The sequence below is a fragment of the Manis pentadactyla genome, chromosome 12 (assembly GCF_030020395.1).
Source record: "Manis pentadactyla isolate mManPen7 chromosome 12, mManPen7.hap1, whole genome shotgun sequence".
Taxonomy (NCBI): domain Eukaryota; kingdom Metazoa; phylum Chordata; class Mammalia; order Pholidota; family Manidae; genus Manis; species Manis pentadactyla.
Window position 1 is genome coordinate 83,165,974 of NC_080030.1, and position 12,417 is coordinate 83,178,390.

Consider the following 12,417-nt stretch of genomic DNA (forward strand, 5'->3'; position numbering starts at 1 on the left):
TTGTGCCCCGCAGTGCCTCCCCACACCATGCATCCACCGCCCACTCACATTGACCTATTTCTCCTCCTTGCCACGTGTCTTTCAGCCACAGTAATTTGTGTTCTCTGCCCTCTGACGGTACTCTCGGCCCTCACAGTTAGGGCATCCTGTCCAGCTCTCAAAACAAGCATTGCTTCCCCTGTGAAGCCTTCCCTGGACTCGCGGGCAGACAGATTCCCTCTGTAAGCACTGCATCCCGCACCCCTCCCCTCCACTGCATCCACCCCATCTGGAGGATCATGAGTGACCTCTCTCCCCATCCAGCTTCTGGGAGTCATGACCACCCCACTTCTGCTCTCTGTTGTATTCCGCAACCCAGCAAAGTGCCTGACACAGAGTAGATGCTCAAACACTTTAACTAGTTAATCCAAAAATTCATAGGGTATCAGGAGGATTGAGTGGCAGAGTGTATGTAAAGCCCTTGTGTCATACCTGGAGCACAGCAGACACTCAAGAAATGATTGCAATAATTACAGTTAATATTCCACTGACCAAAAAGAGGCATAAATTCCAACCCATGACCCCATTTTTATATATCTAAATCTACCCATTCATTTTTCTTGTTTGCAGTCCCTGAGCACATCTCACTCCTGCCCTGGTTACTTCCTGCCAATTCCTCTTCCATTTCTGATTCCCAGTACACACCAACCACTTGCTTGTCTTTATACGGCTCTTCCTACTTCCAAAATGTCCCTGCCTCCACTTATCCCCAAATTTATACTCATCCCTCACGGCTGAACTTAAATGTGTAGTCTGCCCACCTTCACTCGGGCATCCAGATAACTCAGGTGCCTCGTGCCCCCTGCATCAGGAGGCCCACCATCCCAGTCACAGGACTCTGCAGTTACTGCCGTGTCACTCTCCTTAATCAGGCCGGGAACTCGTAAGGCAAGAACTGACTTTCTTTCCCTCTAGAATCTGGCACAGTGCCTGGCATTCAGCAGTAGCTCAATAAATACTCATTAAGTAAATGAACAAACACTACTGCACCTCCCTATGCAGAGTAAAGTATTAGATTATTACTTTTACAATACTAAAGCTCCAGTAAATAAATTCCAAGCTGACTTACTACCTGGGAGATTTCTAAGTTGATGTTAGAAAGTTGAAACTGTGCTATTTCTTAAAGACTTCAATACCAGCAGTTGCTTTGGCTATTCATCATCAGAGTATAGTTTGCATAGAGAAGGATACACAATAATAAGTTTGATTGTGAGATTTAAAATAAGTTCTGGGGTATACAGAATGTCTAATGTAGTGTTTATGAAGCAAAATATCTAATGTAATGTTTATGAAACAAGTTACTTATGAAATTATATAAAATACCTTGAGAATATACAATGGTATGCCCTTCTAAGACTGGGATTTCAATACGTGACAGACTCAAGGAACATGGAACTGGAGGCGTCAGGAAATGTGATGACCGCCTGAATGAATGAATGAATGGGAGAATGCAGGCCTTCAGTGACTAGTGAAATGTGTGGTAGTGGTTTGGCATTACGTGGATTCTTTCCTTTCAGATTCGGTATGAACAGAGACTAGAGGAGCAAGAGCAGCTACTTGCCTCCAGATCAAGGGGAGCACCTCAGAACCAGCGTGGGGACCTCTCCAGAGTTAAAGCACTAGAGAAGGAACTCAGCGACATGAAGGAAGCCCATCAAGTCACTGTAAGAAACCTTGAAGCTGAGATAGGCATTCTTAAACATCAGAAAGCTGAATTGGGACTCAAAAAAAAAGATAAAGATGATAAAGATTTCCAGTCTATAGAATTCCAGGTGGAACAGGCTCATGCCAAAGCTAAATTGATGAGGCTTAATGAGGAACTGGCTGCAAAGGGGAGAGAAATACAAGACCTTTCAAAAACCGTGGAGAGGCTTCAGAAGGAGAGAAGGACGATGCTCTCTAGTCAGAGTTCCCAGGGTAGAGAGGAAGCGACTACAAACAGGGTGAAGAAAGGTGTGCCACCCGCAGGGAAAGGGGACGCGCTCTCCTCCTCTGCGGCGCTGGGGGGCAGACTTTACCAACCAGATGCTTTTACAGATTCCCATCTTTCAGAGGTTTTACAGGAAAACCGCAGATTGAAAAGTGAACTGCAGAGATTAACTATAGAGAGGAGTGAGCTGCATATGAAATCTGATGTAGCAGTGAATCAATTTGAAGATTCCATGAAAAGGTAAAATGTGAATTCAAAAATACATGGGGACATGAAAAGATAAAAATTTGAAAATTGTAAGATGTATTTCTTCCAGTAATTTGTTTGACCCTGAACTGAATTTATTACCAAATCACATTGCTAAGCGTGGATCTGTTTCAGAGTAGGATCCTCTACCTGTGCCCAGAATCCGATGAAGCGGACTCTCCACGTCAAACCAAACCATGCCCTTGGGCTGACCAGTCCTGTTTTTCTGCAAGTGTCCAAATGGTATTGATAAGCTGACCCATTGGGCCCTCTTACAGACAAATATCATTATTTATAATTACCACAGGAAAATGCTGTCACAAAATAGCCACTATTAAAATTAGTGATTTTCTAAGAGGAAAAGGTCGGTCCTCTTTTCCCAAATAACTCATTGAATTAATCTAGTGATCACACCCATTCATTCCTTGAGGAATGAGTCTGCTCATCCCTTGCTCCCTCAGAGTCTCAGACTATCCACTGCCTCTCCTCTGAGCCGCCCCACATGCTCAGACCTTTGCACTTGATCAAACCAAGTGCTGTTCCTTTTTCAGCACCACTTTGCCGCCAGCAGCTTCTTTTATTTCTGCCTCACTTATTCTTAAATACGGCTCTCATCGTCACCCCTCTGGAAACCCGGTCTCTCAGGAACGACCTTTCCCGGTCAGCGTAGTTTTCCTTGACGTTGTTGAACACACCGCCTTTCCTGAAATGGTTTCCCCCCTTATCCTCCATGACTCAGCAGCTCTGACCGAAATTCCTTTTCTCTTCCCTTTAACTGACTCCTGACTCTCATTCACCCTCCTTGAAAATCCGACTTTCTGCCACGGTTTCAATTTTAGACTTTGTTTATTTTTCTCCATTGCTAAACTCATCACTCATATGGCTTTTATGAGCCATGACGTTAGATTTACTTTGCAAGGCTTGTTCTCTTCCCTGGGTTCATACATATGTGTATATATTTTTTTCGTTTGGATTCTTCCTCTTGTATCTCAAATATTATCTTTTCTACCTGTGAACTAGGTCCTCCTCCCAACTTCCTCATCTCTGTTTATAACCATATTTTTTCAGTTGCTGGGCCCAGCTTTACTTCATTTCTTGGGTTCAGTTTACGGGGTACTTTAGAAATAGGTCCCGTCTTGCTTTCCTCCGAACTACAGTGCAGCGGCCTCCCTAGTATGCCAGCCGGTGCCCCACCCTGACCGCCCTGGTTTTGGTTGCTGTCTCCCCCATTCGTCTTGCTTAAAAACCGTTAATATTCTTTAAGCACTCCTGTGTCTGAGTTACTCTGTTCTCCACTGACTCCCAGCTTCCTGAAGAATTAAGACTTGATTTCTCTGCCTAGTGTCACGAGTCCCATCACTGGTCTAATACTCCACTGTGGGGCTCACTATACTCGCTGCCTCTTGCATGTTTCAAGCCCTAACTTTTCCACCAAATACTTCCCTGAGCTTCGCAGGAAGTGTCCTGCTCCCACCTCCGACTCCTGGGTGACCTGTGATGTGTACCGAGAAAGCAGTGCCCGCACACGGCCTTGTAGCGCCCGGGAACTGATGTAAGATCACACTTACTCTGCAACCTGGTGTAGGAGCAGAATGAGCATCCGGAGCGCCCAACAAATGCTTATTCAGTGACTGAATCATCGTGGCAACTATACTGCCTCCAAACTGAAACCTTGTTTCTTTAGTATTGAATGCAATAGTAGCAGTGGAGCTATTTGGAAGAAATCACATTTTTTCCTAGAAATAATTTAAAATAAAGATTTTTCCTATAAATTGTCCTAAACATAATTGGTAATTTTTTTAGTATTGTCAGTCTGATTCTCAGATAACTCGGCCTGAGAAGTGAGGAATAATCTTTCCTAGTCCCGGATTTTAGGCTGTTTTTTCACTTTAGATCAGTTACATCATGGGTGTTTTAGCTATTTATGCTTTTCCTAGGACCCTAATCTCACTATTTCCATGAAGAAATAATTCACATAGTCAAGTAAGCGATTGGTAAATTTGTTTATAGTTTGGGAATTTCCATATTAATATATATCAACAATGACTTACTAAGTACCTGCTTTGAGTCCAAACCATCATTTTTAAATAATTTTCCCAATAAGAGAGAAAATGTTTTTCTGTAAGAAATGTATCCAGTCTTTAGTCAGAACTTCACCATTTACTAACTGCCTCTGAGTGCATAGATTTTGCCACAGAGAAAAACCAATGGTTTCTCACACTTAATGGTCCAAATGAATTAGGTGCCGATTACCCTGGGCCCTGATAATCGCCATAAAAATCACTGTATTGTTGTGACGCAGGAGCTAGCCCTGGAGTCACATGCATAGGCCAGAAACTGATGCATGTTACCTAGAGACAAAGCATTGGAGATTCTGTAGGGAACTGAGATTACCCAAATAAAAGTCTACACAAAAAATCTGAGTTTATCTTAAAAGGTAAAATGTCAAGCCCTTTGCTTTAAATCCACACAGACATTTAGAACCTTTAATTCCTTCCAAAAGTTCAGCCCCAGACGAGTCAAATGGAAGGCCCAGATTCTGAGGTCCAACTCTGCTGGGTTTGAACCCCAACTCTGCAGTTTAGTGATCTAGACCCCAGGTACATCACTCATTCATAAACTCAAGTTTGTCCTTATAAAATTCAGCAAATAATAGCAAGCCCATGGAATGGTTCTAAGAACTCAGAGGTAATAATGTATAAAGCTCCTCACACAGGACAATACTGGGGCATGCTCTCCCTTTGCTTGTTTAAGTTTCAGGCTTCTTACACTATTTTTGTGCTAACTCTGAATTGAAGAGCTGCTTTTACATGTGGTTTTCTTTAATTTGCTCTACAGGATCAAGGAAGATGCTGCAGCACACATCACATCTCTCAAAGCCTCTCATCAGAGGGAAATAGAGAAACTCCTTTGCCAAAATGCAGTAGAAAATTCTTCTTCCAAAGTAGCCGAATTAAATCGCAAACTAGCAACTCAAGAGGTAATGACTTTAACAAGCTTTCTTTGGCTTTAACATGATTGTTTTCAGGACTGTTAACTGAACATTATTTAATTGGGAAATATTTTTTACTTTACTTTTTGAGGTTGGTAATAGAAATGTGAAATGATTGGCTTTTGTTAATAGGACAAGATGCCATTACCATATGCTTGACTATTGAACTTTAAAGTCATACCCTTTAAATATCTGATTTTACAGTTTTGTCCCTACATTTCTCAAATAGGTCTTCTCCTAAGTTAGTTGTAATGGATGGTCAAGACCTTGGTACCTGAACTTGAATGTTGAACTGTTTCCCTCCTTCCCAAGCCCCAGCTGACAAGTAATTATCCTGGTCTTTCTTCCTGCCCCATTACTTTTCATTCATTAAACAAATATTGATTCGGGGCCTACAGTCAGGCACTGGGGACAAAATAATGAACAGAGGGATAGACACAGTTGTAGCCACAGTTCTAGTATTACGAAGCATAGTCTCTAAGAATTATGACAGGGTAGCTGACAGCTTATCCACAGTTCCTTAAATAAATGTATTTTCCTTCTTGGTTAGTGTATATATCTACTTGGAATATCTATGAATAGCTACTGTTTGGCCCATCTTCTGTGCTTGTTAGCAAGGTGAAAACACAGCATTAAAGTAGAATTTATATCCCCAACTTATTTTCAAATCATGTGCCCAGAAAAGAAAAAGGAAAAAGCACATATGGCAAGAAGGTAGCAGTTTGTAAATCAAGTTGAAGAATATATGAATATTCACTGTACTCTTCTTCTTTTCTGTAGGTTTTAATTGTAAAACACAAGCTGAGGGGGAAAATCTTCAAGAATAATTATCACACCACCACCTCTCTCATCAATAATTATTTAATAGTCTTGATTAAAAACAAATCCCTTAATTGGGAAAGTTTAAATATGAACTGGATATTAGATATTTTGAAATTATTATAAATTTTCTTAGGTATAAAAATGTTATTGTGGTTTTATGAGAAAATGCCCTTATATGGACGCATGTTGAAATATTTGGAGTATTTAGGGTGAAATGTAATGAGGTTTGTAATTGAATTTCAAGTAGCTCAGAAAAACGAATTGAATATTTCAGTGAAAAAGATATAAAGTGCTTTACAAAAGTAACCATTATACAGCTTTGCAAATAACTTGTCTAGTTCTTCCCACGTAGGAGTGGGATGGTAGTGGGCAGCGTAAACATTGTACCAAACGACTGCAGACTGAGGAGCAGTCTGGGAGAGGCAGGAGGAGTAGTGGCATTGTGCTGGAGGGCCCTGAGGATTATTTTCCCAGAGTTTTAAGTGTAACATGGTAAATTGTATGTTAAATGAAAGTCAGCACAGTCTGATCATAAAAATAGTAATTTTTTAAAAAAGCATTAGAGATAAGAAATAAAAATGTTCCCTAAGTTTTTTCAGTTTCTTGATGGAAGTATTTATGAATTTTGGTTTGTCTAAAAATACAAGTGACAGTTATTTCACAGATATTATTAGGCTCATGTTGTCTTTATTCAGTCAATTGCCCTTTAATAGAAACATTATCCTACTTATTCCCAGTGTTACAAAGATAATTGGTCACTTTTCAAAATGCTTGGACTTTATGGAGGTTTATTTTAAAAGGTATTTTTTTTGGAACTTCAGAAGATTACTAAAGAAACCAAATAGATTCATATTCATTAATTTGTGATATGTATGATGCTTTATATTAAATATTGAAAAAAACAAAATAAATTTATTCTATGAGTTTAATTAATTCAACAAACTTTATTCCTGTGGCAGTTTATTTCTGACATTGAATTTGGTCATTTTAAAATATTAAGATCCTTTTAATACTTTAGTACAAAAAAAGTTGGCTTTCTTTGTTTCTCAAATAATATTCAAGGAAAAACTTATTTACATTGTACTTCTAACATAATTTCCTAGGTACTTATAAAGCATTTCCAAAATCAGGTTAATGAGCTGCAGGGTAAACAGGAGTCTCTTGTAGTTTCTCAAGTTCGAGAAGAAATTCTACAGAAAGAGGTAAGAAATAACCAAAATATTGGGCCAACATAAACATTTCTTAACTGTTTCAATCATATTCATCTTTATGTATAAATGCTTAACTTAAATGTAGAAATAGATATAACCTGAAAATACCTGTCACCTGTCAAGAACATATTTGTAACTTCTTTATGGAAAGAATGCTTTCTCCAGATGAAGCTCAAATATTTAACTGATTAACTTATATATTTGTATTTGTTGTTGAGATTTTCTGAGCAGTGGCGAATTGAATGGTTAAGGCCATTTCTACATTAAGTACTACACTATTTAATTTGGTAAAGAAATAGGAAAAGCAATCATGGCAGTGATGCTGGATTACCCAGGACAGTATCACCACAGGAAATAGATCTCCCTGGAGATACACCATTTTTATGACTCTAAGATCCTTTTGTTTCTAGAAAGTCCAAAAAAACAGATAAACTGTGCTTTCTATTCTTTGAAGCATATACACCATTTTTTATTACTAAGGGATTTATTAAATTAGCACAAGCAAACCATCCAACTAATTGTATTATGAAATAATATATTTGTGAGTTTCCCTCACTGATTTCTTGTTTCATACCATTATGATCAGAGAAGATACCTGATATGATTTCAGTCTTCTTGAATTTGCTAAAACTTGTTTTGTGGCCGGCCTAACATATTTTCTGTTCTCAAAAATGTTATGTGTGATTGAAAAGAATGTGTCTTCTGCTGTTGCTAAATTGAATATTCTATGTCTGTTATGTTCATTTGGCTTATGATGATGTTTAAATCCACTGTTTCCTTATTCTGTCTCTGGGTGGATTATCCATTGTTAAGAGAGAGGTATTAAAGTTCATAACTATTATTGTACTGCTGTTTATTTTTCTTTCTAGCATTGATAGTTTTTGCTTTATATATGTGGGTGCTCCAAAGTTGGGTGCATAAATAATGGATATGATTGGTGTATCTTCTTGAAAGATTTACCCCTTTACCATTATATAATGACCTCCTTTGTCTCTTTTTACCATTTTTACTTTAAAGTCTGTTTTATCTAATAAGTATGGCTACACCGGCTTTCTTTTATATACCATTTGTTTGAATATCTTTTTCCATCCCTTCACTCTTAGTCTATCATTGGATCTTGCTTTTGTGTTTTTTTTTTTTAATCTATCCTCCATTTTGGGTTTGTTTTTTTTACAGGAGAATTTAATCCTTTTATATTTAAAGTAATTACTGATAGGTAACAATTTTCCGTTGCTATTTTGTTCATTATTTTCTAGCTATTTTATAAATCCATTATTTCTTGTTTCATATCCTTCCATTTTTTGGTGTGTTTTGATTTTGGTATCAGTATGCTTTTACTTCTTTATAGTCATCTGTGTAAATACTAAGGTTTTTCCCATGTGGTTACCATGAGGCTTACATAAAATATATGTAACATAATCTTAAATTATAACACCCTCTTTTAAGCTGGTAACAAGTTAACTTCAATAGAATTCCTAAACTTTACATTTGTACTTCTCCCTCTCCCAGTTTAGGTCATTGATGTTACAGTTTATATCTTTTTTACCATTTAATAGCAGATTATTGTAACCATAGTTATTATTACCACAGTTGTTTAACTCTTAAATTAGAGTTATAAAATCTAACTTACTCCATATATACCATTACCAATGAGTTTCACGCTACCTTCTTAAGTTTTTGCAGCATTAGTTATCATTCTTTTATTTCCCCTCAAAGAATCCCCTCTTTGTAAGGCAGGTATAGTGGTGATGAGCTCTTACAGCTTTTGTCTGTTCAGAATCTATAGTTCTGAGGAACAACTTTCCTATGTATAGAATTCTTGGTTCACAGTTTCTTTCAATATTTTGAATCTATCACCTCATTCTCTATCCTGAAATGTTTCATTTAAGAAATCCACAGTCTTATGGTAGTTTCCTTGTATGTAATTTTTTTCCTCTTGCTGCTTTCAAAATTCTTTGTCTTTGACTTCTGACAATGATGGTGTGTCTCAGTGTAGCCCTGTTCAGGTTCAACCTCTTTGGGGTCAGTTGGGCTTCACAGATCTGGATATCCACTTCTCTCCCCAGATTTGGGACATTTCAGCCATTATTGCTTTAGGTATACTTTCTGACTCTTTCTCTTCCTCTGGAATTACCATAACATGGATATCGTTTTCTTTTAATTGTGTCCATTCAGCCCCATAGGCTTTCTTCATCCATTTTTATTTTCCTTTTTGCTCCTCTGACAATTTTAAATTGCCTGTATTCTGGATTGTGGGCTCTTGTCTTCTACGTAGTCGAGTCTGCTGTCCAGGCTCTCTTGGATTCTTTAGGACAGTCATTGTATTTTCAGCTCTAGGATTTCTACTTGTTTTGGAGTTTTTGATGGTTTTGATTTCTTTGTAAAACTTCTCATTTTGTTCATGTATTGTTTTCCTAACTTTGTTTAGTTGTCTGTATATTCTTGTTCTTTTCTAAATTTCTTTAAGAGTTCTTTGATAGTTCATAGATGTCCATTTCTTTATGGTCAATTCCTGGAGCTTTATTACTTACCTTGGTGGCGGTTTCCAGATTTTCATGGTCCTTGATTCCTTTTTTGTTATCTGCATATTTGAGAAACCAGTCTTCTCTTTAATACGTTACAGGTCTGACTTGGCAGAGACAGTTCTTCCCAGTCGGCTCAGTTTGGGCTTCTGGGTGTGTCTGCTAGTAACATTCCTGGGCAGGAGGAGCGTGCCCTGGGGGCCTGTTTTTGGGTGAGGCCACTGCCCCAGCTCTCAGGCTGGGTGAGTGGGGTGCCGGCTGAGCACAGCTGGGTGAGATTTCTGCCTCGGTTCCCTGCCAAAGTGAGGCAGGAGGAGGATGGCCTAGTGTGAAATTCTTGGTTGGATTTTGTCCACTGGTAGAAAACGCTGGTTGCCTGAGTTCTCTGGTCAGGCTCACTAGCCTCTCATGACTGAGGTTATATTCAGCAGTAGGTGGGGTTATGGGCCCCATCAAGGCCTGCTCAGCTCGGTGTTTGGAGACCCAAACCAGGCAAGACCTGTGCCGTGAATTCTCTGGCCAGACAGAGTGAGTGAGAGTCTGTGCTCTCTTCAGGTGCCTTTGTAAGCAGGGCTGTTGCAGGTTTGCACAGCTTCCCGTGTGTTCTGGTTGGACCCCGCGGTCCCGCAGGCTGAGAGCTGTACGCAGCAGTAGGCAGGGCCTTCAGTCAGTCTCCTTCCTGGTTCAGGCGGTGGGAGACCCAGCTCCAATACCAGTGAGGTTCTTTGTCTGTGGTCCTGTCCCAGCCAAGCAGCCTAAGTACCCTGGGCAGACAGGTCACTGGCTTTGCTCTGCAGACTGTCAGCTCTGACTTCCACACTCTGCTCTAATGTCGCTGGGCTACCCAGCTTTCCAGATGCTCCATCAACTTCCTGGTCGGGTGGGGCTGCGACCGTCACTTAGAAGTGGTCCAGACCATGACTTAGCTCACATGCCTGGGAGGGTACAGACCAGGCGCCAGGGCTGGCAAATCTCTTCATTCAAGGACCCAGATCAGGAGACCTACACCCTCACCCCACTACCTTGTCAGACAGCACCACTGACTTGGTTCTACACGTGAGCAAAACTGCCAGTTGGGATCGCTGTCCGGGTGATGCAGGTCTGCCATGGAACTCAGTCTGCCATGACCCCAGTGCCAGGGTTCTCACCAGCCCCTCCCTACTTCTCCATCACAGTCAGATTCCCAGTAGTCAGTCCTCACGGAGTTCCCCATAATCTCCATGGGGCAAGACCAGAGTTGGGGCTTCCAGGAAGTAACACACATGCTGCGGAGCTGGATCTCCATCCTGGGCTCTCCTTTCCACCTGGAGGAGCCACAGGCTCGGGAGATCTCCGTCGGTGAGGTGTGCACCAGCCTGGCGGAGGGGCGGTGTGGGCAGCATGCAGCTGCTGCTCCTACTTTTCTAATATGGCCTGTCGTGGTCGGGCTGGTGCAGGAGTGCTTCAGCCCCAGCCTCGTGTTCCAGGATTCTCTTGGTAGTGGTGTCTTGTCCATGAATAGCTGTTAGCTGTTCTTGTGAAGGGGAGCAGGAATAACCTATGTCACCATCGTGACAACACCCATCCCATCTTTATATCTAATATGTCTTTATTACCACTTTTGCTATACATTTGTATAATAATCAAATAGTAATAATAAGCATTTGTTTAGTATGTACTAGGCACTGTGTGAAGTGCTCTGAGTTTCTCACCATAACCCAGAAGTATTGTTGTTATTCTCCTTTTATAAATGAAGACATTGATACTATGAAAAATGACAAAACTTGTCTGAGGCTTACCAAGCAATATGTAGAAGTGCCAACATTAGAATCTAGGGCCTCTGATTCTAGCTCCCAGGCTCCTAATTACAGTTTACCAGTGCCTTCCCGTTGGACATTCAGGCTGTTGCCATTTGGTACCACATAGTTTTTTGGTAGTATCAAGTAGCAGGAAGCATTCTTGATCATCATGCATTTTTTGCCTATGTGCCCATTGACCTCCAGAAACTAATAAATTCACTGAACTACAAGGATTTTCTTAAAAATATTCAACTTTATACTCTTTAAGAGTTACCTTTAAATGAGTACAAATGAAGGGACATTTTGTCTTTGTCTAGAACCAAGTTTCTAAATTTATGTGATTTACAAATGAATAATCAGTGAAAGGTGAATTAATTAATTAATTCATGAATAATTGTTAAACACTCTCTGCCATGCATAGGTACAGGTGGTGGGAATACTGAGAACAAAGTAGACAAATTCCTGTTCTCATGGAGCTTACACTTTACTTGGGGAATCAGACAATAAATGTAAGGTTTGATAAATAAAAGTAACTGAGACAACATGTATAAAGTACTTAGCATAGTGCCAAGCACATGATAATGTCATGACTTAGTACTACTTGCATTTAAGCATCAGTTTAAACATAGCTGCGTCCAGTGAACAGGCCTCCACTCTAGGTTCTGTGTCCCTCCCGCATCCCCATCTCTCCACAGTAGCTCACCCGATGAGAATTCATATCCATCCGACTGCTCTCACTGGACTAGAACTTCCCGTCTGGTGTCCCAGGAGTGGGTTTCCTATGGATCACGAGATAGTAATAGCTGGAAGTGTTCTTATGACAAACTCAGAATCATTTTTTAATCTTTGTAAAGTTGACAGAAAAGTTGATATTTGA

General features: G+C 40.1%; 1 protein-coding gene across 3 annotated transcripts in view; it reads left to right on the forward strand.

Moving 5' to 3' along the window:
* The window catches only part of LOC118913769 (centrosomal protein of 162 kDa-like), a 98,810-nt gene that overhangs the window by 74,642 nt on the left and 11,751 nt on the right, over window positions 1-12,417 (forward strand). For all 3 annotated transcript variants that reach the window (XM_057489347.1, XM_057489348.1, XM_057489349.1), the window contains 3 exons: window positions 1,557-2,209; window positions 5,054-5,195; window positions 7,133-7,231. In XM_057489347.1, coding sequence (XP_057345330.1) covers window positions 1,557-2,209; window positions 5,054-5,195; window positions 7,133-7,231 — 894 coding nt within the window. The remainder of the gene's footprint in view (window positions 1-1,556; window positions 2,210-5,053; window positions 5,196-7,132; window positions 7,232-12,417) is intronic.